Source organism: Cololabis saira, chromosome 13 (genome assembly GCF_033807715.1).
Source record: "Cololabis saira isolate AMF1-May2022 chromosome 13, fColSai1.1, whole genome shotgun sequence".
In the NCBI taxonomy this organism is placed as follows: Eukaryota; Metazoa; Chordata; class Actinopteri; order Beloniformes; family Belonidae; genus Cololabis; species Cololabis saira.
This window is the reverse complement of record NC_084599.1, coordinates 26,267,627-26,293,250: the sequence shown is the minus strand read 5'-3', so window position 1 is coordinate 26,293,250 and position 25,624 is coordinate 26,267,627. Positions and strand designations below refer to the sequence as shown.

Sequence of the window (25,624 nt, the reverse complement as noted above, 5' to 3'; positions counted from 1 at the left end):
ACTGTGGGCTGAATTCGGGTCTTTGGGCCATTTTATGAAACAAGAAATGTTATTGTAATAACTGCTCCATAACTACTCATAGTTCTGGTAATGATTATGGGAGTGAGACACAGCCATAAAAATAATACGAGTGGTGAGATTGACTGTGTTTGTCTTGGGCAATTACTCGACTGCAGAGCATGTGCGTGATTATGAACTGGCATAACCTCAAGAACAAAGAAAGATTTCCATATGGAGGAATTATCAATTCAAAACACAACACAAAGACTCACTCTGAAGATCGGGTCACATTTCTTAAATAATTTAATTGCAAAAAGGGTCTTTTAAAAATATTTCTACAAGAATGCATCATCATCATTTTTTTTTTTTTTTAGTAATTTGTTGTGTATGTCTGCACCATTAAATACATCTCAATGCTTTTCAAAGAAGAATTGACAATTGCATTTCTTGATCCAAGCCCCCCCCGCCCCCCCACCCCTATTTCACTAAACATGTACAGTACTCTCTGAAACATGTTTCTTACTTTTATTAAAAAGAGAGAGAAAGAGAAAGAGAGAGAGAGAGAGAGAAACAGGGAGTTTTAAAAGTGACCAAAAACATGTGTGGTGAGCTTGTTAGAAGACAGAAGAAAAAAAAAGCTCTATATCTTTATTTAAAACAGACAACTAAGGAGACAAAAGGAGGCGGTGTAAGTGTGTGTGAGCTGGGGGGTGGGGGGGCTTTGGAGGGTGGATTCTGTGATGATGCAAAAGATGTAAAACAGGTAAGGAAAGGCGTAAGGAATGTTAGGATGGTTTGAATCCTGTTGGCACACAAAGAGACAGTCTAGACTCTGCTGATCAAACCGTTTTCTTTTTGCTTTTTTTTTTTATAAAATGGCATTTCTTTCATTTCACACACACAAGCACACGCACAAAAGTTGACAATTCATCTTCATTTTGGCCACGTGCAGTCAGGTTTCCATCGAACAAAACACACAGGAGAGCAAGTTTCCTTTCTCTCTGTGAATGTTAAATATGAAACACTCATGAATGCCGGAACAAACCTACTCAAAGATCTAACTGTTTGCAGTTGAAGCAGTGGCGGGTTAATCTTTTAAATATGTGCAACGCTGCCAGTTGAGCTCATCACTCATGGCCGGTTGACTTTGGTGAACGCGACTCCAGGCCCCAGAGCACCATGTGCACTCCATCAATACTTTATGAACGCTCCAAGCTGCCACTTTTCATGAGTAGGCATGTCTGCCATCTGATTGTGTTTAACCCCAATATACCACCCCCTTTCTGTATTTTTATGCCCATCAACTCTGTCTTGTCTGCTGCCACATGCAAGTTAGCAGCAGCAGCAGGGCCGAGCTGATTGAAAGATTCGGACTGTGCTGATTTCTACTCAATCACTGTTCTTGCAATCGTAACAGCATTTTGCAGTGACAGAGGACAAAATAACTGAGATAAAATAGGAGAAAAAATGCCTGATCATCTCTTTTAAAAAGCATTTTCAACACATTCTGGCAGATATTGTTGCTAATCCTGGCACTTCTGAGACGTAGCCATCATATCAGCAGTATGAGCTCACTACTTTAATTGAAGAAAAAAAATTAGACTAATTTTCTGCACTGCATTAGTACGCATTTGTTAATTTACTAGTGGAGTGTGCACTACTACTGTTATAGGTTAGTAAGCTCTTAATCGAGACTACTAACATTAGTGAAAACATCTGTATGTGGAATAAAATAACACAAAATATGTAACACATGTTTGTTTTGCATAATACACTCTTTCGAAGGGAGGTGAGTGAGACTGAAAGACTGGCAAGACACACTGCATGGCCAAAAACATTGTGATTTCACTACACACCTAAGGTATTGTATTCACATATTGCATTCATTAACTCCAGCCCAAACAGTATGGAGACTATCAGGAAAATTGTAACAGTGATGCAGACCCGCTCCTTAATCCGGCGCTTCCAAACGCTCTCTTGCGAGAAGCACAAATAGCATGGTTTCAGCGATGCAGCTGCTATCAGTTAAGATGAGGCGAGCTGTCTGCATGCCCGTGCTGCCGCTCCTGCACTGTGTTAATCACGCAGCAGCCAGAGCCGAGACAGGATGATTGCAGGCCAGACAGGAAATGAATGAGAGATAATGATAGGTGGGCCTGCCCTATGTCCACATACGTCTGTATGCTGCACCTTGGACTCCTCGCAACGCCCGGCTGGCTGCTGCATTAATCGAGCAGACAGACAAAGACCAATAGGCTTCTCCGCTGACAGCTATGGATCCTCTAATGAGCATTCTGTTGGATGGATAGAAGCTACAGCCCTTGTAATGGAGCTCGTGCTCTGGGGTGATTGAAATGATAGGAATGTGAGCTGACTAGTTTGACACAACACTATCTCCGGACCTTCACCGTATCTACCTTTCAACAGTCCTACGTGAACTGGGTTGGACACCAGTTGAGTGGTTTGCAAGAGTTGGACAAGTGCCTGGAAGACAATTAGTAACAGCTCAGTGCTTCACAAATGCTCTTTATGTTGAGAATGACGGTGGGTTGTGGAAGCTTAATATCAAGTTCAGGTGACACAAACACACACACCTGAACACACCTACACACACTCAGACAACAATGTACGCAGAATATAGTACCCATGTGATCAAACGTGAATGGCACTCGTTTCACCCCTTGCTGCAACTTCACGCTCCCTTTTCTCTCTTGCCGTCCTTTGCGTTCTGTAAATTTCACTAAGGCAAACATTTCACAACAACACTTCTTTTTTTGTCAAAACACTATTTTTCTTTTGTTATTTCTCTTATTTTTTGTTACAAAACATGTACAGGCTGTTTAGAACAACAACAAAAATACAATATCCAATTGACTGTATATGCAACTTGTTTTTCTTGAATAATCATCAATTCATTGGGTGAATCCTCTCGGAGTCTCTTCCTTCTGATTGTTCCAGGTCCACTCTCCCAAACAGCCTAGTCCGTCCGGGTCTCGGTGGGGAGGGAGGGATTGTGGGTTGGCGGGTGAGGTACAAATAAATACATGGGGCAGGATGACAAGAAATTAAAACTAAGGGTTTGATCGTTTCTAAATCCAGATAATAGTATACGTCCATCATGGTTGCCCTCAGTTTCTGCATGATGCATATATATGTATACATATACTGTATATATGTCTGTGTGTGTATGTGTGTGTGAGTGTGTGTGTGTGTTAAAAGTCTATTTTGGGATTCAATTAAAAAAGAATGTTTAACAGCTGTCCACAGAGTATAGTGTAATTGTTTTAGATATAGTTGCTCCTTATTACAGTTCAGTTCATGCGTTAATTCTCCATGATGGCAAATAGCAGAAGCTGTATTGTACAGTATATTTGTGGGCAGCTACATACACTCGCACATCCACGCACACTTGATCACACACGCACACGCACACGCACACACACACACACACACACACACACACACACACACACACACACACACACACACACACACACACACACACACACACACACACACACACACGAGTTACAAAAATGCACACAAAAGGCCAAGGGGGGTCTTTGAATAGCGTTCCCACAGTCCTCTTCTCTCCATAAGCACATCAAGTGTCCAGTAAAGGAGGCGGGGGTGTAACTTCGGTTTGACCGGCCATTTTGAAACAGTCTCCCAAAAATATGTAGGAAAGCCCAAAAATTCAAAGGAAAAAAGAAAAACGAAAGTAAAGTGGATGGGAAAAAAAGTTAAAATGTAATTATGCTTCAAAAACACGGTTGATGAGCAAGTGTTCCCGGGCTGTGGAACTCTCCTGAGTCACTTCAGGCCAGAAAGAAAAGATCGTCTGGTGACCCAACAGTCCAAACAGGTGTCCAAAAAAATGTGGCTGCCTTTCTTTTGACCTCCTTGACCTTCTGTCATCCTCTTGACCTTTGACTGCAGCCTCATCTTTTTTGTTTTTTTCCTTCAGCGCCTCAGCCCTCTCTGGCAAGTGCTCTTTTAAGTAGCACACCTTCAATATGAAGATGGAGCACAACACACATGCACAATAAAACAACTTCTATCAGGGAGGGAATTGTCTTGTGGTCTGACACACATGTGTTTTTTTTTCTTTTCTTTTTTCTTTTGCTTCATTTGTTTCTAGTCAAGTGGAAACTCTTGTCACTTTTTTATATATTTGGGTGTTTAATTTTAACTATGCATCATTTCATCCAGTTTGAGCCAAGCTGAGCTGAGAGGTCGGGAGGGGGAGGGGCTAATATCAGTGTGACTGAGGCCAACTTCACGAAAAAACACATGCATGCAAACATCAACCCCCTCCAGTGGAGGTGAGGCACGCATGGGGAAGGGGGTTAAAACCTTTCTCCTCTCTCAAAAACAAACTAATTCGGTCTCAATAGAGAAAAAAAAGATGAATAACAAAAAAGCGGGGGACAAAAAGTGGCAATGAAATAAAGAAAAAAGTATATTCAGAGGCACTGCAAGCCAGTCTCATAGTGTTTAAATGGCAGAGATGGGTCAGGCAGCTAGGGTATTCCAGTGGCCCACTCCGGCATCGTTACTTCCCCCTTTTCCTGTCGGGCTGTCCTTTGACTGCATCCGTTCGTGTGTCCTGTGGCTCACACCTGGACAGGAAGTGTTTGGTTCATCTGTAGTCTCATGTCCTGAATGCTACCCAGAATCTTCTTCTGATGACCGGCCAACGTCACCCCTATCCGCAACAAGTCCCTGAGGAGAGAAACAAATTACATAAGAACAGGTGTCTCTGTCATAAACAAAATATATAAATGAAGAACCATCACAAGGTGAAGTTGGAGACAAGCAGTACTTGAGTTGTAAAAAAGAATCAGGGGGGATGGTAGATTTTATCATATGGAGACAGATAATTTGTGCTGATTACAAATAATATAATATATTACAAATAATAGCAGTGACCAAAACACTTGCAGAAATACTGCAGGAATGACATAGCAGCAGTTAAATGCAGCCTTCTGTAAGCTTTAAATATCCACTGGGCTTACATCAAATACATCAAAACATAACAATAAAAAACAGTTTTCTGAACTTATCAATATGATTCTGTTCTTCGGTAAAACGGATCACTGCAAAAACTCAAAATAAGAATATTTTGTCCTATTTCTAGTTAAAATGTCTCATTTTAGTAAAATAATCTTATTACACTTAAAACAAGACTCATCACTGGAAAAAACAACAATTTTCACCTGTTTCAAGTAGATTTTCACGTGAAATAAGTAGAAAAAATCTGCCAGTGGAACAAGATTTTTTATCTTGTAATGAGAAGATAAATCTTGTCCCACTGGCAGATTTTTCTACTTATTTCAAGTGAAAATGTACTTGAAACAGGTAAAAATTGTCGAATGAATTATTTTTCTGGTGTTATTTTTCTGGTGATGACTCTAAATGTTGAAATAGCAGTAAAACCATATTAATTGATGAAATGACATAAGGGATGGAAAGGGGGGATGGCAGTTTTACAGGGGGGATGATTTTGACCGTTTTTTATTTCAGGGGGGATGCCATCCCTCCTCATCCCCCCTCAACTCAAGAACTGGAGACAAGTTTCACTTTTGTATCACAAGTGAATATAAACTGTACCAGGTGGGAACACAAACAGGTGATCCCCCATAAAACAGCTTCCTGAGAGTGTGTTAACAATATAGGGACAGCCTGAGAGCCCGCCTTAATGAAGCATGCCTCTGTTTCCCAGCAAGAGAGCAAAATGATGGGAGTCAAACAGCTATAACAATAGTTAATGATTAAAGAGATAACTAAGCTACTGTTTGACAGCTGGCAGACTTCACACCAGCCTTTCATTTATCCGGAAAAACAGGAGGAAAATGGGAAACAAAGGCCTTTTTTTTCTTCTTTGGTTTGTGTATGTGTGTGAGTAGAATATTAAGACAGTTTACTCAGTTAATGTCCTGTCAAGCAGAATCTGTCCTTCTGTCAGAAACTCTGTTTTAAGTTGGCCACAAATTCACGCAGCTTCCTTCAGTGCTTAAAATAACCCTCAGAAAAATGAGTGCAAATATTCTGAAGTCTAAATTAATCTTTTTACCCAAAGATGCACAACAACATCAAGTCATTTCCAAACAGACTCAGAGGAGCACACCTGTATTGTCCGTCATTAGTCGGGGAGCTTAATCTAATAATCGTGACCATTATACCGTCTAATAATACCACAAGAACCTGTAGTTTCCGCTCAGTTGTTTGATTTCACCAGTCGATAGCTGATGAGAGAGCAGATGCTGGCTGTTGAGCCTCTGTCGCTTTGTCCATCCCCTTCATTTAGTCACGCAAGGATATCAATATTGGATGATGTAGAATTACATGTAAACCCCCTACAAGGACTCTGTAGCCCTATGCATCCTTTAAAAGTAAACCCAAAGACTTATACAGTCTGCACAGGGACACACACATAAACATACTGCCCAATCAGGTTGCATTACACAAATAAGTTGCGTTTTTTTCCCTAATATTTTGCCATCCACATCCATGCAGCACCGGAGGATGAAATGATAATAAATGGGTACCATTAGAGGAATTACTGGCCATTAAGGGCAACAGAGTGCCACAGTACACCACACCTGTCATTCCAGACAAATTGAAACAAATTACCCCCACCTCCACTGCCTATTATGCAGCTAATGATAATGATTTATTTATCATAATAATCCTAATTCATTTATTTGATCATCAGCAACCCTTTATTACATCATTTCAGGTTTGTAAACACGGCAAATGTCACGTATGTCGTGAGCTGGCCTTCACTGTTAGGAATCAGCTACAAGAGTTGCTGAAAATATATTTTAAAAATGTGTAAACAACTTGTGTACATAAATATTGGAAAATGACAAGCATGGTAGTGTGATGTTGTCTTAAAAGAAAGATGTCCGTAGTTTAACAAGGGTATTTATATTTTAATTTCATTAAATTCATTATAATTTATCTGCTCCGAGCCCACTCTTCCATATCATGTTTAAATTATCCACGAGATTATTTTTGTTTCCTCAAGGTCAATCCATATAACAGCGACGGGACTCTCAAGACGCGGCCCGGTCAATCACTTAAGGCCAGATTTGCTCCACTCACTCGGCTGTCATCTGGGCGACGAGGTCAAAGGAAGCAAATCCGGCGTTGACAAAGTTGTCGCGGTAGCGGCTCATCTTGATGGCGTCCAGCCAGTCCCCCACAGTGGTGAAAGTGGTATAGTCTGGCACACAGCGGTCAAGCAAGGGCTGGGATACCCTACATCGGGGAGGAGGGGAGGGAGGAGAGAGAAAGAGAGACAGAGAGCGGGTTAAGGTCGTCACTCTACCGCCTCTAACGGCCAACCTCAGCCCCCAACGCCCCCCACTGAGCGCCACCTCTCCATTTCTCTCCTCCTCCTTTCTCCCCCTCTCCTTGATACAAACGTAAGGAGTTGTGTGCATCAGAGCCGGGGTAATATAATGCGGGAAGGTGGGAGTGTATGTTTAAGACTGTGGAGAGACTGGTTGGAGGCCAGAGTGGTGGATGTTGGCGCTGCAGCTGGTGAGGCTTGGTGGTATATGTTCTCGAAGGAGAAATTCAAATTCACTCCTAAAACACAGCAGGACCACCCATATTATACTAAAAACCAATACATTGACTGTATCCCCTTGTTTTATTTGGGTCAAGACAGAATTACTGTCTACATTTAGGTGGAAGTATGCAGAAAAGCCCATGTTTCCATCAGGAACCCTGGAAAACAGCTGGATAGCTCTCAGCTTCTGTCTCACTTCCTGTTCGTCTTGTTGCAGTGAGATGTCAGTCTGTTCCAGCGGGACTGACGAGACCGTAAAAGAACATTGAAATCCAATCTGTTTGCTTGTAGCGATTTGCACTTTTAAACCACTAACAAATGTGGTTTAAATCTGATCTACAGTAGGAAGACTGGATTCCGTTGGGGTTTTGGTGGTCGGTTCAAATCAGATTTGCACCGTCTATATGAATAACCAGCAGGGTGTAAGTGTTATGCCTTTTATCACGTAATTATTGCATTTACAGTACATTCTCTCAGGGGCGTATTTCAGCATTTCAGCGCACATTCTTTCGGAGTCCTCACAGAAGGTTGGCTCAACAAAAATGATGAGTGCAAGGCTGCCTCAAGACCTGGACGGACCTTTTCTTCATGAAAACACGGAAATGTCTGTGGTATGTAAACACAGATGTTGTCCACGTCCACATGTCCATGCACATTAAGACTGACTCATGAAGTTATGGACTCTGGAAGAAATGACTCACAAACCGACAATGTTTGACACGGCATTTCATTGTAGATCATTGTAGATTCAGTGTATTTACTCCAGCTTCTTTACCCATCTCATCTGGATGCAAAGATGTGTTTTAATGTACAGCGTTTTGCCCTCTCCTGCACTCCTGCTGACAGCCCGAAAAAAGGCCTAGAAAAAAATTAACATTGCTGATCGATGCCGTAGATAGAGAGGCCACCTTGGGAGTTTTAATAAAACTGTGGAGCAACTCAGAGTGAAGCAGAGCAGATGAACAAGAGGGGAGGTGAAGAGGATGACGGGGAGGTGAAGGAGAAGAAACAGTTGAGGGAGCAGGCCCAGAGAAAGGGCGCCACTGTTTCCCCTCCTCTCTGCTCTGTTGATCCCTGTCATCCTTTTTGATGGCATTAGATTCATTAACAATTAAAAGAGGAATGGAGGGAGAAAGAGGGAGAAAAGAGAAAAGGCATAGAGGGGAGTTAATAACAGTAATACAGAGGCTCCATTGAGTGGTGTAGATGGAGTGATTTTTAATAAGGCTTGTGCTCCAGAGCCCAAGGCCTCAGGCTGTTGTTAACGCCAGGCTCTGGCTTCTCTTAATTGAGTATTGTTAGTCTTCCTTCTGTAAAGTTGCCTCAGAAAGGGTCCAGGCCGTTGCTGGCCACATGTGAGACCAAAGCAGAGACACAGCAGGAAAGTCGGATAATCCTGTGAGCTAGCTAGTAGGAGTGCCACAGGCCAAGTCTAAATTCATGAGAAACTGTGACGGTCCGAACAGGGGACCGTCACAGATTCTCCAAAAGACTTACTCGCTGTTTTACATTTTAAGTTCAGGGATTTGATACGGTTAAATCCTCAAGTGTGAATCTCTCTTTTGCATCAGTTCTTCAGAGAAAAAGTAAACGTGGAAATGACTGAGGGTGCTGGTCAGGGTCCTGGTGCTAGAAGTCTCATGCCACAAAAGCTCTTCAATAATTACTCTTTAAATACACAATACAATACATGTGCATATATATATATATATATATATATATATATATATATATATATATATATATATATATATATATATATATATATATATATATATATATATATATATATATGCACGTAGGTATAATGTGTTAACGTGTGTGTGCGCCTGTGTGCGCGTGTGTGTAACTACTGTATCATTTCTCACTCCACCCTTGTTAGGTTTGTCGGCAGGAGGCCTCTTCTCCGCTGGCCCGTTTAAAATCTCGTTAGTGGCTAATTAAAAGACGCTCCAAACTCTTTTTTGCATCGCCTTAATCGAGCTAATTAACCGCAAGCTCAATCTTCTAAGAACGTCACTCTGGCGGCCAACTGAGATTCTTTTTTTTCCTCATGAGCCAAACCTGGGATTGTCTGTCGCCCTCCCTCAAGACAGAAAGACCCTGATATGCAGGGACGGAAAGATAGGTCACCCTCGTGCTGCATGCTCCAACTCTGCACTGTTAATATCCTCCAAAGTCTTCCCGAAGAAACAAGGTTCAAATAGAGATAAATCAGCTAAATGTGGATGTGACATGATTGACTGAGCTCCTATCTGGCGGCTGATTTGCGTAAAAGGGCTGTATTGAAAGATAGTAATCTACATAAATGGTTAAAACTGCATTTATGAGAATTTAAGTACTGTAAAATATCTGAACTTTATAGGTAATAAAATTCCAATGCAGCTGAGTCAGTTATCCACATGCACTGCATCAACCTGGATTCAGAATATTTGCATGGCACACTAACTTAGGTGCAAATTGAAAGTCGGTACTCTTATGATTGACGACTCTGATCACTTCATCACATTATTTACATGTACTATCCTATCCCCAAATTCTAACATATCTTTTCTAGCTTATGGTTTAATAGGGCCGACACAAATTTGTAGAAAGCTATTTTTATTTCTATATTTTTTTAATAAGAATAAACCAGATGAATATAAACAAGGAACCTCTTGGAAACTAAATGATGCTTCACTGGGTGACTGTTTCTTTAAGTGAGTCAAACACCAAAGGATCACAAGACTTACCCGGTGGACTGTGTGCTGTTGGTGACCACCTTAAGGCTGGCAGCGTTGCGAATGAGCTTATCCAGCGTGGCAACAATCTGGGTGAATTTGGGCCGCAGGTTCCTCTCCTTCACCCAGCAGTCCAGCATGAGCTGGTGTAGGGCTGTGGGGCAGTCCATGGGCGGGGGCAGTCGATAGTCCTGCTCCACAGCATTTATCACCTAAGGGAGGACAACAGAAAAATCGCAGCACTTTTAATCACCAAAAGCAAGAGGTGAGTCGATGAAAAGGGCAAGTGAGGGAGGACAGAGGAGGATGAAATGTTAGAAAAGTGAAAGATGAAGAGGAAAACCGTCTGAGGGGCCAGAGTGAGACATAGTGGGTATTCAGAGAGAAAGACCATGAAAGTGGTTGAATACTCTTACATTTAATATATAGTCTAAGTGTTCAGCTGTATGTTACGACGGAGTATTAGGGCCAAACTAAGACAAAAAAAATTGGAAATTACGAGAATAAAGTCATAATATAATGAGAATAAAGTCGTAAATTTACCAGAATAAAGTTGTAATGTTGCGAGAATAAAGTCGTAATAGAATAAAGTCGTAATATTACGAGAATAAAGTCGTAACATTACGAGAATAAAGTCGTAACATTACGAGAATAAAGTCGTAACATTACGAGAATAAAGTCGTAATATTATCGAGAATAAAGTCGTAATATTATGAGAATAAAGTCGTAATATTATGAAAATAAAGTGGTAATTTATGAGAATTCTAACAGGAAGAGCAGTCTTCTCCCTGTGTTAAAATTAGGAATATTGAGCAGCATCTTGTGAAGTTATATATATAATATATATAATATTACTACTTTATTCTCGTAATATTAAGACTTTATTCTCAAAATATCACGACTTTATTCTCAAAATATTACGACTTTATTCTCGTAATATTATGACTTTATTCTCGTAATTTTACGACTTTATTCTCGTAATATTATGACTTTATTCTCGTAATTTTACGACTTTATTCTCGTAATATTATGACTTTATTCTCGTAATTTTTTTGTCTTAGTTTGGCCCTAATACTCCGTCGTAGTATGTTGTGATTTCAAATCAATATTTATGGCATCATGGGGGAAAATATTTATTACAAGCTTACATCTTGATTGCTCATGTCCCAATACGGCCGCTCCCCATACGACATCACTTCCCACATGACGATACCGTAGCTCCACACATCACTGGCCGAGGTGAACTTCCTGTAGGCAATCGCTTCAGGGGCTGTCCAGCGGATGGGAATTTTCCCTCCCTGTGGATATGCGAATGAGTAGGTGAGCATGAAATACTGGGGGGGGATGGAGCAGAGACACAGAGCCACACACATACAAGAGGGGGAAAGAGAGGGTGAGAAAAGCAGTCTAAGGGAAACGTCGCACAACACATGGGTTCATGCTGTAGAATTCACACGCCACACACACACAAGGTTAGTCAACATATAGACAAAAGGGACAAGCACAAACACGTGAAGGTATACGAATATTTATAGCACTGTATTTTTAACATCAATACATCAGCACCACTTTAAAAGTCCTTTCATATAACAATAATACAAGCTGAATTGTAGGAGAGATGATTGGTATCTGTGAAGTGAAGAGCCCATTAATAATTGAACACCAGTACGTCCTGTCACCAGTAGACTTGTCAGGCCTCACTTCTTTGCTCTGTGTGTTGTTTTGCCTTTTCTTTTTTTTTCTTTTTTCATACATGACATGAGCATGTTGTTCCTCCAAAAATTTAATTGTTATGACATTTTAATTGGGCAGAATCCCAAATCCACACTTGAAATCATTTTTCATTCAGCTGTTTGGGATTTTGCACCATTAACTATAAAATCACACGGATAAGGTCAGTTAGTCACCTCATTGTCCATAATTCTTCCATTTGGAGGCATTTTTTTCAATCTATTGTTTAAACTGGTCTCATATTCCCCCTTGCCTTAGCCATGGTGACAAAAATAGAAGCTACTCAGAATGAGAAAAATCCTATGGGGAAAAGTTGTGAATTCATTTTTGAAAAGGGCTAAAATTAACACAATAGTAAAGTATTGATGTTAAAAATAAACATTGCGACTTTTAACATTGATTTCAAACATGAATGTATGTTACAAGCACATGTGAAGTATACAGATGTATACAGTGACTCACCAGTGAGCTGGTGTAGGTGGGATCTGTGGGGTCATCCTCAAGGAAACGGGATAAGCCAAAGTCAGACACCTTGCAGACCAGATTACTGTTAACTAAGATGTTACGGGCAGCCAAGTCTCTGTGCACGTAGTTCATGTCTGACAGGTACTTCATGCCCGCTGCGATGCCACGCAGCATGCCAACCAGTTGGATGACTGTGAACTGCCCGTCATTGAGCTGGCAAAGGAATATAGAAAAAAATGCTAGATTAGATTTTAAATCAAGGTAGCATTTTCAAAAGGATAAATGGTAAGTTTCTCACTTATTTATCTTTGTATATTCTCACCAGTATTTTTTGTATTCAGTGTCTATTCTTGCTTTTGCACAAGTCTTAACCATACTTTTAATGCCCCCTTCTTTTCACAATGTAACATTTCTGCAGACCCATCCTTGACTGCTCTCTTTTCTATATTGCTCTTTCAACTTTTTTTTTTTTATCCCAGACATTGTTTGATGGAGAGAGCCAATGGAAACTGAAGCAGTTTTAAGTCACCAACTGAGTGAATACCAGATATCCCATATATCTAGTTTGGGTTCTGTAATTTATTATAAGATAATGTTTTCAGGGTCCAAAGTAAGTCTGATATCTAAAGAGAAAGTTCAAATACATCTGGCAGAAGAAAGTTCAGGCACATCTCGGTTTTTTTCTCACCCTAAGAAAAGAATCCAGGGCCCCGTTTTCCATGAATTCGGTCACAATCATCACTGGCCGACTCTTGGTGACCACACCTTCCAGACGGATAATATTGGGGTGGTCAAATTGGCCCATGATGGAAGCTTCGGATAGGAAGTCTCGCCGCTGTCGGTCAGTGTAGCCCACCTTGAGAGTCTTGATGGCCACAATTATTTCCCGACGCCCAGGCAGCTTCAGGCGACCACGGCACACTTCCCCAAACTCTCCTGTGAGAGCCCAGGTAAGACAGCCAGAGAAACAGCAAAAAGAGGAAGAGGAGAGATGGAATAGAGGCATGATGGAATAGTGGAGGAGAGTGGGGGGGGGAAAAGAGGGGAAAGGGAACAATTAACTGGTTAGAACCAAGGAGCCTGGGAGGGGGAGCAATACGAGTGGGGAAAGGTTCACTGCAAAGAGAAGCCAAAACTCTAGGCCAGTCTTAAGGTGGTGGTGGTGGAATGGGGAACGTACAATACCATTGTACAGCTAGTCTAAACATTCAAAAACAAGGGAATGAGAGGTATGATGGTAGTATCTTTAAAATAAAATAAAATTGCAATGTTAGAATTGCGGGGAAATTGGGGAAATAAGGTGATAGGATGAGTGAGGGTGAGTGCAGTTGAGGGAAAGAAGGAGGAAGGGATGGTGGATCAGGATGGTGGTGCTAAGCTTCAGAGGAGCTGGGGAAACGGGCACTGGAGGAGGACATGGGTGGAGACAAAAGCTTGGGGGGTTTTTGGGTTGTGGACGCTTTATGTTTAGATTCTACACCGAGCGTGTGCATGAACGCATGGAATTAAGGTGGTGAGAGTGATGCATATCAACACAAGTGGGGGAATTCAGGGGAGGGACAGCAAGAGGATGGGGAGATGGATTGAAGAAGGTTAGAGGAGAGGAAGGGAACAGGGGGGAAACAGGGGTTGAGGGTTTGTCACTTTAAAGGCCAATGCTGGGAAGCGACGGGTTTCTAGTAGCAGTAGTCTCAGCAGTAGAAGAGCTGTCGATGTAGTAGTAATAGTAGTAGTAGCAGTAGTAGTAGTAGCAGAAGCAGTAGGGGATTCCCATCTCTGCCATCACAACGTCCTCCATTTTTGTTCACATACATATTTTAAAAATTCAACCTCACATGGCATTGTCCTGTAGCTTTTAAGCAGAGAAATTACGTTCAAATATATCACATACATAAAATATTTCACTGTCTACAACATCACGGAAGGGAGGGTCTCTAAAATAAAAAGGGATCACAACCACATGGTGGAGGAGGTGTAAGTGCCAGGGACTGGGGTCATAATCAAAAGTGTAATAACAGATAATATTGTAATAATATTATAGTAATAGTACGAGAATGAAAAAGTAGTTATTGTTTTTTTTTTTTTTTTTAAGTTTTTCAAGATAGGAAAAAGTGGACAGGGTCAGAGACAATCCTGGAATAGAGACAATGTATAATCTTATGAGCGAGATATATTATTAGCCATGCTCTTTGAAAAGAAAAGTTTAGTGTAATCAGACGCATTCCCAAAGATTACACAGAAAAGGAGTTATTAAAGCCATTTAGTGGACACCAGTGCTTGAGCTTTTATCAGCAACTGCATGTCAGTGACAACACACCATTTTTGCACATCTCCCTTCACAGTCCAAATCAAGGTGATTGCTGAAATTCCAAACTTTTACATTGTGCTCCGTGTCTTAATAATAACTGAGAGCCAATGAGTGTGTCAAAAAAAAACATTAGCACTGTACTGTAATTAGCTCTGGAGAAGATAAGAGAAGAGTCGCACACAGGCGCTCAGACAGGATTAAAATCGACCCTTGAGAAATACCACAAATCCCGTCTACATGGGGCTGAAGTTTTGCATTGTTCGAAATCTGGTTTTGTTAGAATAAGTAAAACATTTTTAACATCTTTTGATTTATTCTTGTAATGTATAGATGTTCAAATAAATAAATTTCCATACATGACATTGCTCTCATTCCAGTATTAGGCTCTGTTTTCAGGACACGAGTGAAATGATAATCCACCATACAACAAGGTATTACAACTACTCTAAATGCACATGGCATGTGAAGGGTGCAAGAACTGTGAGTCACGCGAAATTAAGAAGGACACAGCTATAAATGCTTTGAACACATAAGAGTGCTGGAGACATCTGCAAGACTGAAAAGGGGTTCCTATGAGGTGACGAGTGTGGTAAGGGAGGGAGGAAGAAGAGGACTAGCGATGAATTGAGTGAAAGTACCGCTTGGTGTGAAGTCCTCTAACGGTATGGCCTGGAGGTGACTAGCAGTCTTCCCCCTGTAGCCCAGGAGCTTTGGTGGGTTACCTGCGCCAATGACCTCCTCGATCTTCACGCAGGACACGTCTATCTCCTTGGCAAACTCTCGCACTGCCTCATTGGGGTCTTCATAGGTGAAAGGGTCAATGTAGACTTTCATTCCAGGCGTTACTATTGGGGATTCAGTGGCAAGAACAGGAAAGTGAATCTATGCTGCCAAACAAAGTCTGAACAGTACCATTGACGGAAAACGTGAAAACACTATCTTTCTTGCTTGTTAAGGGATACATTTGCCATTCATTGCTATATTTAAAGGAAAGAAATAGCGCTGTGAGCATTTGGAGTATGAAAAAAGAGGTGGGGAGCTTAGCAAAGAGACTTACTGTACTGCTGCAGCTTTTCTGTGTACTCCGACTCTGAACCATTTCTCTGCTTTCTGTTGAAAAAGATAAAAAAGAAAAAAAAAAGAAAAACACAAACTGAGTCACGTGCACTCAGTGGGGTGCAGATACTGGAAAAGAACAAAGGCAGGAAGAAAAAACAGATTCCTAATATTGTCTGGATGTTGCAAAGACAGACAGCCATGTTATGTTGGAGCTTTGGGAAGATGTTTAATCTTTTTCTACTAGAAGAAAAGATAGACTGATGAAGATTGTATCAATGCCTAGTAGTTCAATAATTCACACTTGAAGACTGTAATGCAAGTCTAAACAAAGGCATGCCATAACGTCTAAAGGAGCAAGTGAAAGCTATTCATACCCTCAAAATGAGGAGCTGAGACAAAAAGAAGACTCAAACAACAAGCTGTCTGGCTTCCCTTCTTGCCCTACGGAAATCACGCCATTCCTCCCAGTACAGTCAGAATCGTATGGTCTCCATGTGGAGTCTGGCTCTCTTGATGCCATTCTCTATTTCCATTTTTTTCATTCATTTATCTATGCTTTTTTTCTCTCTTCTACACATCTCTCTCAGTTTGCATAGCCTTACCTTCCAACATAGGTCTCTTTTGCACTGTAGTGGGGGGTGGGGGCCACAGATAGGGGGCTGGGTTGTTGAAATTACATGTTAATGTGCTTCCTTTGTTGTCTAACCACTAACGGGGGCAAAAACACCCAATGGTGATTTGCATCTTATTTCAAATTCTAATTTTATTCTGGTATATGCAGAAGCTCTGCATTCTGTATTATTACTATTTTCTCCTTCTTCTTCTGTGGCAGTCAGAGCAGTGGCTAAGCTGAGACCCTGAGAGAGACACAATGTAGCAGTGTGAAAATAGAAAAGAGCAAAGAGGCAGGAGGGAGAAGGAGAGGAGGGGGATCAGGGAGATTATTATTCAGTCTAGCGTGACCGATGCCCACGCTTGTCAGCCACTGCCTGAACTGGCTTGTAGAGAGAGGCCAGTGGGCGCCAGTGAGCAGTGAGTGCCAACCTTTCACACATACGCACACACACACACACACACATACACACACACGCTGCATTTTTCTGCCTGACAAATGAGTTGTATAAGGATAAACGAGAGTGGTTAGATCCAGGTGATGCTGCCTCAGACTTTTTAAAAGTGTGGGCAGCCGTTTGCATCTTCAGAGTCAGTTGGGCTTGGTAGGCAGGGCTGCATCTGGGATCTTTGTGGTCAGGCAGCATTTGATTCTGAGTGCTGGGCCATTAGGGCAGGCCTATCAGGCCCAACAGCTGCTACACCATGCTGTGTCCAGTGAGCAAAATAGCATTTTGGCCAAAGCTGTTTACTATTCAGAGATTCAGAGGGCTAATCTGGCATTCTGTGGCCTCACAGGTGGTGCAGCAATCCACTGAGAATGTTATGGGGTGATTTAGAGGACGTGCAAACAAAGCTGACATTTGAAGCTACCTTAATTTTTGTTTCTGCTTGAAGTAAAAACATTTTACACAAACTTTACTTCAATGTATAAATATAATGCCTTTTTTTTCTCCACAAATTAACACATTTCCAGATGTTGTCATGAAATGTCTCTGCTATGTTCTGAGTGAAACACCGCAAACAGATACCGATACCGTACTGGCATGAGTATGCTATGATGCAGCCTGAAAGTCTGTTCACTTTGAATTAAGTGAGGTCAAGGATTTCAGAAATGAATCATGGGTTTCCATGCATTGCAGAGGGAGCATAGCCTCCGTCAAATTGCCAGCCAATCAAATTGCTGCTACACAACTAGTGCTAGCCAATTAAATTGGCAGATGGATGAATGACTCAGAGAAATTAGTGTGCTGATGTGAGATCTCACTATCACACTGGTAAAAAAATACTGCACTGGCAATTTTTATTGCCAATCTTATTGTCAGTGGAGCAGGCTTGAGAACCCATATAGTTCATTGTTAGTCTATAGAGTTTTGATTTAAATTTTTAATAGTCAACATGAGGAACAATTTCTTATTTGAGCTCATTTAGGTATGTTTGCTTTTGTAATAACGTTTTTGATTCTAATGGTACATTCGGTTACAAATGAGAAACTGGAATGTCAGACTTCAAAAGAATTCCAATTAGAAATTGGAATTCTAAGTCACCATATAAAACATTAGACCAAGTACTAACAAAAGTTGATAAAATGTGACTAATATAAAAATTTTTAGGTCACTTCTTTCTTTAGTTGGTTAAACTACATACATTTTGTATATGTGGCAGGGTGGAGGAGCTGCAGCCACTCAGGTTGATTGGGGCACAGGTGGCCCCAATCAACCAATCCACCCTGCCTGGCTTGATAAGTCATGGCTGCACAGCAGAAAGGGGCTGCTGCTGCTGGGAGAAGGTTCTGCACGTGTGTCTTGGGTGTGTCTGGAGAAAATAAACGTTCCTGCACTGAAACCTGTGTCCTCTGTCCTGTCGGTCGGCCCCGTAGCACTCGCCGTGCTACACTGGCGCCCAACGTGGGGCTCGACAGGATGGAGGCACTGGCACAGAAACTGGCAGACCTGGCGGCCCTGATCCGGAGCCAGGCGGAGCGGCAGACTGCAGCGCTGGAGACGCTGGCAGCGCAGCAGCCGGCAGGGTGGGGTCGCCCGCCTACTCTGCTCGCAGAGGACCGCCCCTTCACCTTCAGCTACCCGGACGTGCGGCGAGGGGTGCTGGACTGTCCAGGGCGGTCCTCGGAGGACGACTCCTTTTCCTTCACGTGCCCGTACGTGAGGCGAGCGGCGCGGGACCGTCTAGAGAGGCCCTCGGCGGTCCTGGAGGCGCTGGTCCTGGAGGAGGCTGTCCTGGAGGAGGCTGTCCTGGAGGAGGCGGTCCTGGAGGAGGCGGCGGTCCTGGAGGAGGCGGCGGTCCTGGAGGAGGCGGCGGTCCTGGAGGAGGCGGCGGTCCTGGAGGAGGCGGCGGTCCTGGAGGAGGCGGCGGTCCTGGAGGAGGCGGCGATCGAGGAGGCGGCGATCCTGGAGGCGGCGATCCTGGAGGCGGAGACGTCGGTCGCCGGGGCGGTCCTGGACGTGCAAGCTCCAGAGGCGGACCAACGGCTGGAGCAGTGCTGCGTCGGGGAGGGGGTGGTCCTGGACGCGCCGCGGATGCCGTCTGGCCCGAGGCCACCCTGGGCCCAGTCCCGAGAGCGGCGTTCTCGGCGGTCGGCCCGTCGCCGAGGACGACCTCCCGACCGGTCTCTGTGGTCGGCCCGTCGCCGAGGACGACCTCCCCACCGGTCTCTGTGGTCGGCCCGTCGCCGAGGGCGACCTCCCGACCGGCCTCGTCAGCCGGCCAAACCGGGAAGGCCCGGAGGCGCAGTCTGCGGTTCCTGGCTTCCTCTCCCGCTCCGAGGGGGGCGGGGGGGGAGTTGGCTCGGCCGGATGGTCCCCGGCCTGAGGTTGGCGATGGGGGTGTGTGGCAGGGTGGAGGAGCTGCAGCCACTCAGGTTGATTGGGGCACAGGTGGCCCCAATCAACCAATCCACCCTGCCTGGCTTGATAAGTCATGGCTGCACAGCAGAAAGGGGCTGCTGCTGCTGGGAGAAGGTTCTGCACGTGTGTCTTGGGTGTGTCTGGAGAAAATAAACGTTCCTGCACTGAAACCTGTGTCCTCTGTCCTGTCGGTCGGCCCCGTAGCACTCGCCGTGCTACAGTATATAAATGACTTCAGACATCCGATTAAATAATTTCACGTAAAGACAACTTAATTTTTGCTTCATATGTACCCCTTAAGGTATGGAAGCTTAAACATTTTTGATAGTTTGCAATCTACCACTCAGTCATGCTTCTCATTGCATTCTTTTACAAGTTATATTCTTACCTGAGGCAGACGATAGCGATGACCACAACTGCAATAATGAAGACCAAACTTGCAGTGGCTGATCCCACGATGAGCGGAAGCTGCTCCTGCCAGGACTTTGGAGGATCACCTTCAGGTGGAACATAAAGAACATTGTTACACAGAGAACTAGTCACAAGCATACAGCCAAATTAAATTGAGTTAAATGTACAGTTAAATACTATGCTACACATACTTTGTTATAAACTTGTATGCTTATCATGCCTTCAAGTGCTAACTTCATTGAAATCATCCACTCCGTTGATTAGGCTGAATAATTATTTTAATGGAAAGCAGTCTGGGAGTAATAAAACAAGCCCTTTTTTACAGAGATAAAAAAAAAGTTACATGCAATTTCGAGAAAACATTTAGTTGACAGATTGAATGGCTGTCAAGAGAAGATTTTAATCAAATGATGACAAATTTTTCCAACAAAGATTTTAGATTCCTTTCAATAGGAAAAGGCACACTGATTTATAGCTATATACATTTTTAACATAGTCATGTTATCTTGTCATGTCTCATTTTTATGTTTTATGCAACTGTGTGGATGTGAACAGGTCACACTTGAAAATGAGTCTTCGGACTCAAGTGTTTTATCTGTATAAATAAAGGATAAATAAAAATAAAATAAAAATGTGCATAGACTAAAGCATTACACTATAATAAAGCCACCATATTGAGGTAATAAGCAACGTATGACAGTTACATACTTTGCAGGTTGGTGCTGAAGTCTGCTGGGCTGCTGTAACGGCCATAACCAGCCACTGTTCTGGCACGGACCTGCACCACATAAGGTGTACCAGGCTTCAGACCTTCAATGCGGGCGTTGCTCCGTTGGGCAGTCATTGTATGGGCGATGGCCTCTCCCTGATCCTGCAGACAGAAATACAAGTCAAGAAAACAATACAAAAAGCAGCCTCCACTCATCATGTTCCCTTCTCTGATCCTCCACCCTCTCCAAGGTAGTTTATCACTCTACCCGTGCAGATGGATGGAAAAAGAAAATGAAAACAAAACCAAGAGAGAGAAACATTCAGAGACAAACTGTTGATGGTATGTTTGACTGACAGTAGAATACAACACAGTAAAAGATATAAACCAACTGCTTTTACTCTATCCGCGAGGGAAACCCAGTAAGATCTCTCTGAGTCGCTAGAAAAGTACTGCTACTTTGTAATGCATGGATTGAGAAAAGGAAGAGGAGAGTGAAGGAGTGCTAGACTGATTCAGGAAACTGCAGAGCATAATAGAAATCTGGGAAAGGATTACAAAGAGGAAAAAAGGAAAGAGAAGGAGGGCTTGAGGAATGGAAAGAGGAGAGGAAGTGGACGAGAATGTTCACATAAGAATGGAAGTGGGGACTTGCCTCACAGCAACCATGTGTTTATCAGTAGAAGCATTGTCTTCCATATTTACAGAAACACACATGAAATAGAGACCATGCTAATCAAGGAAACTGTATTGAATTAGAATCATTGCCTGACATTGCTGCTTACCTTCTCATGGTATTTAATCTCATAATCCAGAATGATTCCATTGGGTTTCTCTGGAGGAAGCCAGGACAGGCTCATAGTGCTCGCTGTGGCCGCCATAAGGTGGACTGTGGGCACTGCAGATGGAGCTAGAAAGCGCAAAATAAAAACAGGAAAACATCCTTAATTCATCATTTTCTGCGCTATGTCTTTTGAATGTTCTTAGTCCTTTGTGTGTCTATAGAATCCCAATCACAAAGTCTAAGGCTGTGAGCTTTGTGAAAAGCTTTAGCCATTAGTTGGTATGCAGAACCATTCCCCACTAATGCTCGAATTCTCCCTCACTGAATGCTGGGGGAAGGGGAGGGGATGCCAATATTTCCCGTGATGCTAACAGAATCAAACAGCAAAACTGATGGATATGTTTTTGGCACAAGTAGTCCCCTGCCATACGCGGAGCAAGCACTAACAACCAAGCACATATTTAGATGTAGATTTCTCTTGAATGAATCCACGTGCTTGCTAAGCTAATTTCATACACATTATGTACTGTGCATACATTTCTGAACACATAAGAAAATATAAACAGTTTGATTAGCTTTCTTTCATAAAATATGTACAGGATTATGCATGTAATCATTGGTTTGTGGATACATCAGTGTGTATAAAGCAAACAGGGACTACACCCACTCGAGTTTTCCATGCTTTGTTCACATGTCTATTAATGGCCAAGTGCTGTCTGCCTTCTTGTTTCAGTTCAAGCTTGTTCTGTAACTCTGAGTCACTTCCCTTTCTCAGAGAACTGCTTTTGTTTCCGAACTACCACAGTCTATCCCAAGTGGCACCTTTGCTTTTTTTTCTATGTGCACACAATATTCTTCCTTTTCACCTTTTAACTTTTCATCTTCTTCTTTTACTTTTTCTAACAGCCTGCTTATCGCATCTTAGAAGTTTAACCAACCTGTCTAACAAACACAGATGTGATGGTACCCATCTTTGGAAATGGCCATTAAGAGGTGAGTTGACAAAAGACGTTTTTAGATTGGATCCCACTGACATCACTAGAGGATGAACATGTGTTTAACGGGCGTTGGCAATATAAACACAAGGCGTGTTATTTGTCACCTCGTGCCTGGACGCGAGTTGAGGGGAGGGAAGCCGAGCTGGAAGGCGTTTGAGCATAACAAAACGTAACCTGTGTGGACGTGTAGAATGATGACTTGTCCCTACATCAGCAGGGTAATATGCGCCTTCAGACAGGTGTGATTTTCAAAACAAGGTTAGATTAACATCGGGATGAGTGTTTTTGGTCAGGTTTTGCTTCTTGCAAACCCTGGTTTTTCATCTTTGTGTCCAGTTGTTCAAACAATGGACCATCCTTTGTGGTTCCGGTCATACGCCGGTTTATGCTGTCCTCAGCTCCGAGGCTGAGTAACTCAAGGATCTCCTTGTCTCCCCAGTGACTCATCTTGCCAATATAGATCCTACCTGTGACCTCCTGCAGCTGCTGTTACTCTCATCGCTATTTCCTTATTTTATTAAATAAAATGAATACATTTAAATTAAAAAAAACGTCCCTGGTGGGTTGTACTCAGGTTACGTGATCTACAAACCCCTCCTACGATCTACCACCCTGGTTTAGTTCTGTTTACATTAGACCTGACCCGCGGTTAAGACTACCCTCGGAGGTGAGTTATTCGGAGGGCAGCTCGACACGCCACCCTTCGTCGGTCAATGTAAAAGAAGCACACAACACGCTAGATCCGCGTGTTAATCGCAGCGTATTCGCCAATGTAAAAGCGGCTAAAGACGGTAATCATTGAGTATGGAAAGGAGTTAAAACTATCTAAACACATGCACACATTTCTTGATACACTCTTTGCAGATGTACATCGTTTTCCATTGAGTTGTACTCACACGAACACACAAAAAAAGTAAAAAATAGCTGAAAAATTAATTCAAAGAGAAAAAGGAGGCATATGCCTTTTGCTTCTGACCTCTGCACAGCTAGCTGATCATGGCAAGAGCTGGGTGTGAATATCAGATAGGCAGTTTCAAACATGCAGCTTGAGCATGCCTACTTTCCTGCACACCCCAGATCTCCCTGTTTTTGTTAAAAAGCTCTTAGATCCCTAAAGCTTTCCCACCACATCCCCTGCATTTCCCTTTCACTATCGCTGCCTGTGTTTTTGACCAGACAACCTTCAGTTTCTTTCTTTCTTTGGTGTCCGAACCTCCCCTTCCCTGAATCTCTGCCTGCCTGGCCACCCCCATCCACACCATTTGTCCATGTCTCTCTTTCTCCTACAGAAGACAATACTTCCTAGGCAGAGCCCCTGGTTACTCTAGCCCAGGGATTAGGGGCCCTCCTCTGAAAGACCATGTTGAAGTTACCATGGAGGTGGCCCATGCAGCTTATCACCATCCGTAGTATTTATTTTGGTTCTTAAAAGGAGAATGTACATGCAGGGATAGTCTTGAGACTACACAAATGGCTAATCTGATCAGAGCTGATGCTCTCTTGCCCTGTCCTTTACTTCCACCATTCCCTCTGCACCCAAATGACCCCTAGCAACGGAGGATGGACAGTTGTCTCTGTCAGGCCAGACCCAGGCTCCCTCATAAAACAATGAAGCTCTCACATAGGGGCTTTAGAGGCCTTTGGGTCCTAACCCACAAAAAAAATTGCATTCCAAAAGCATCTTTTAGGAGCAGGAACCCAAGGTTAGAGGTGAGGGGGACTAGGCCATGGAACGAAGAGAGGGAGGGAGGAGTAAACCATAGTCTGTGATGTTGTCTGAGCCCCCCAAGAGAGCAAATTTAACATAGCAGCTAAACACATCTGAGGCACTACTTAAGAGCCCTGGGAGATTCTTCATAAAGAGACTAGAGCTTAGGAAAAGAAAGCATTGAGTCTGCTCAACATCTCAACATCCTGAACCCATGCAAATTACAAAATTATCAGGTAAAAGTGCAAAAGTGTTACTTACATTAACCCTATAAGCATTGTTATCTGAAAATCACCAATCTTGAAAACTATTATATGATCTAAAACAAGAAACACATGCAACTCCTTATCACAGCTGGTTTAGTTATTCTGCATAAAAACTACATTGGGTTAAGTCTTTTACATACATCATTTCAACCCTGATTGCTACATTGGCCTATTTACTGCTGTTCCTGGGAGCTGGAGGAGCAGTGGGTTGGAACCAGTGGGCAGAATACTGAAGGTTTAAAACTGTGAATACACACTGCCTTGCAATTTCTATTTGGAGCAGTGTTAGCACAGAGCATGCTGTGGGCGTGTAAAAAAGGTCCCTTTCTAAGCTCATTCAAAAATGTCTTCCTTCTCTATCCTGTTCAAAGGAGAAATATGTAACATACTCCTACATACATACAAGGAATTGATCTCTACTTCTTAAGCCCAGAGCATTTTTGATGACATTTTTGGTATCTACTTTCACATTTTGAAAGTTGGCATTGCCCACATATTCGATATTGATCTCTGACAGGTAGCCTCAAGGGTGCAGCTGTACCTACCAGCTTGATTTGTGGTGATGTTCACTGCAGAGAACTGAGGTGCATAGGGGCTCTTGTTGGAAACGCCGTTCACCGCCTGGATCTCAAAGCTGTACTGTGTGTGGGCTTGTAGGTTACGGACTGCCACACGGCGTACGGTCAGTCCAAGATGGCGTGGCGTAATGTCTACATTGTCATCACAACGAGAGCACAAGCCACGCTCAGGGAGGCACTTCTTACAGATAATGTTATAGAAGATGTCATCCCGGCCACCCGAATCTCGAGGTTCACTCCATTCCAGCAGCAGAGAAGTTTCGTTAACACTGGAGATGACACTGCGCGGAGCAGATGGAACAGCTATAAAAGGGAAGTAAAAGTGTGGATGAGATGAGGAAAATGGGTTTGGAATGAGAAAGAATTTAATCTCTGTGCACAATAGGTGTAAAAAAATTACCTTGGTGACTGCACAGAGACATTTTGACAATAGACAAAGAGTCATATTGGAAAACACGGTTTATATAGCTTTATATTCACATACATTCATTATTTCACAATTCATGACCCAATAATCTCCCGAGAGCTGTGGCATTAGTACATTTCTTATGCATTAACTAGAATATTATTTTCCTTCCACATAAGAAGAGACTGTTCCAGCAGGTCTTAAAAAAAAGAGGACAGGAGTTCAGATTTGAATTGCATGCTTATTTCCAGAATGTCTGTGTATGTGTGTGAAATGCTGCAGGGAACAAGTAAGACAAACTATTGCCAGAGCCCTGGCAATTCTTATCCAATTACCAAAGCCTTATCTCTCATTGTGCTGTGGGAGAATCAGACCCTCACCCCTGCAACAACAACAAAAAAAAAAATAGCATCTCATTCTCTA

The 25,624-nt window shown here is 42.7% G+C and overlaps 1 protein-coding gene across 9 annotated transcripts in view; it reads right to left on the bottom strand.

Annotated features, from left to right (window-relative positions):
* Positions 1 to 322: 322 nt before the first annotated feature.
* LOC133458507 (ephrin type-B receptor 3-like) overlaps positions 323 to 25,624 on the bottom strand; it is a 64,105-nt gene continuing 38,803 nt past the window's right edge. The window contains exons 5-16 of one of the 9 annotated variants that reach the window (XM_061738470.1): positions 24,763 to 25,098; positions 21,247 to 21,371; positions 20,461 to 20,623; positions 19,730 to 19,838; positions 15,864 to 15,916; positions 15,445 to 15,651; positions 13,187 to 13,434; positions 12,496 to 12,711; positions 11,451 to 11,636; positions 10,315 to 10,514; positions 7,111 to 7,266; positions 323 to 4,725 (exon numbers count right to left, since the gene is read on the bottom strand). In XM_061738470.1, coding sequence (XP_061594454.1) covers positions 4,617 to 4,725; positions 7,111 to 7,266; positions 10,315 to 10,514; positions 11,451 to 11,636; positions 12,496 to 12,711; positions 13,187 to 13,434; positions 15,445 to 15,651; positions 15,864 to 15,916; positions 19,730 to 19,838; positions 20,461 to 20,623; positions 21,247 to 21,371; positions 24,763 to 25,098 — 2,108 coding nt within the window. In that variant the 3' untranslated portion in view covers positions 323 to 4,616. Of the gene's footprint in view, positions 4,726 to 7,110; positions 7,267 to 10,314; positions 10,515 to 11,450; positions 11,637 to 12,495; positions 12,712 to 13,186; positions 13,435 to 15,444; positions 15,664 to 15,863; positions 15,917 to 19,729; positions 19,839 to 20,460; positions 20,624 to 21,246; positions 21,372 to 24,762; positions 25,099 to 25,624 lie in introns of all 9 variants that reach the window. The other 8 variants (XM_061738469.1, XM_061738473.1, XM_061738472.1 and 5 more) reach the window with 8 other exon arrangements.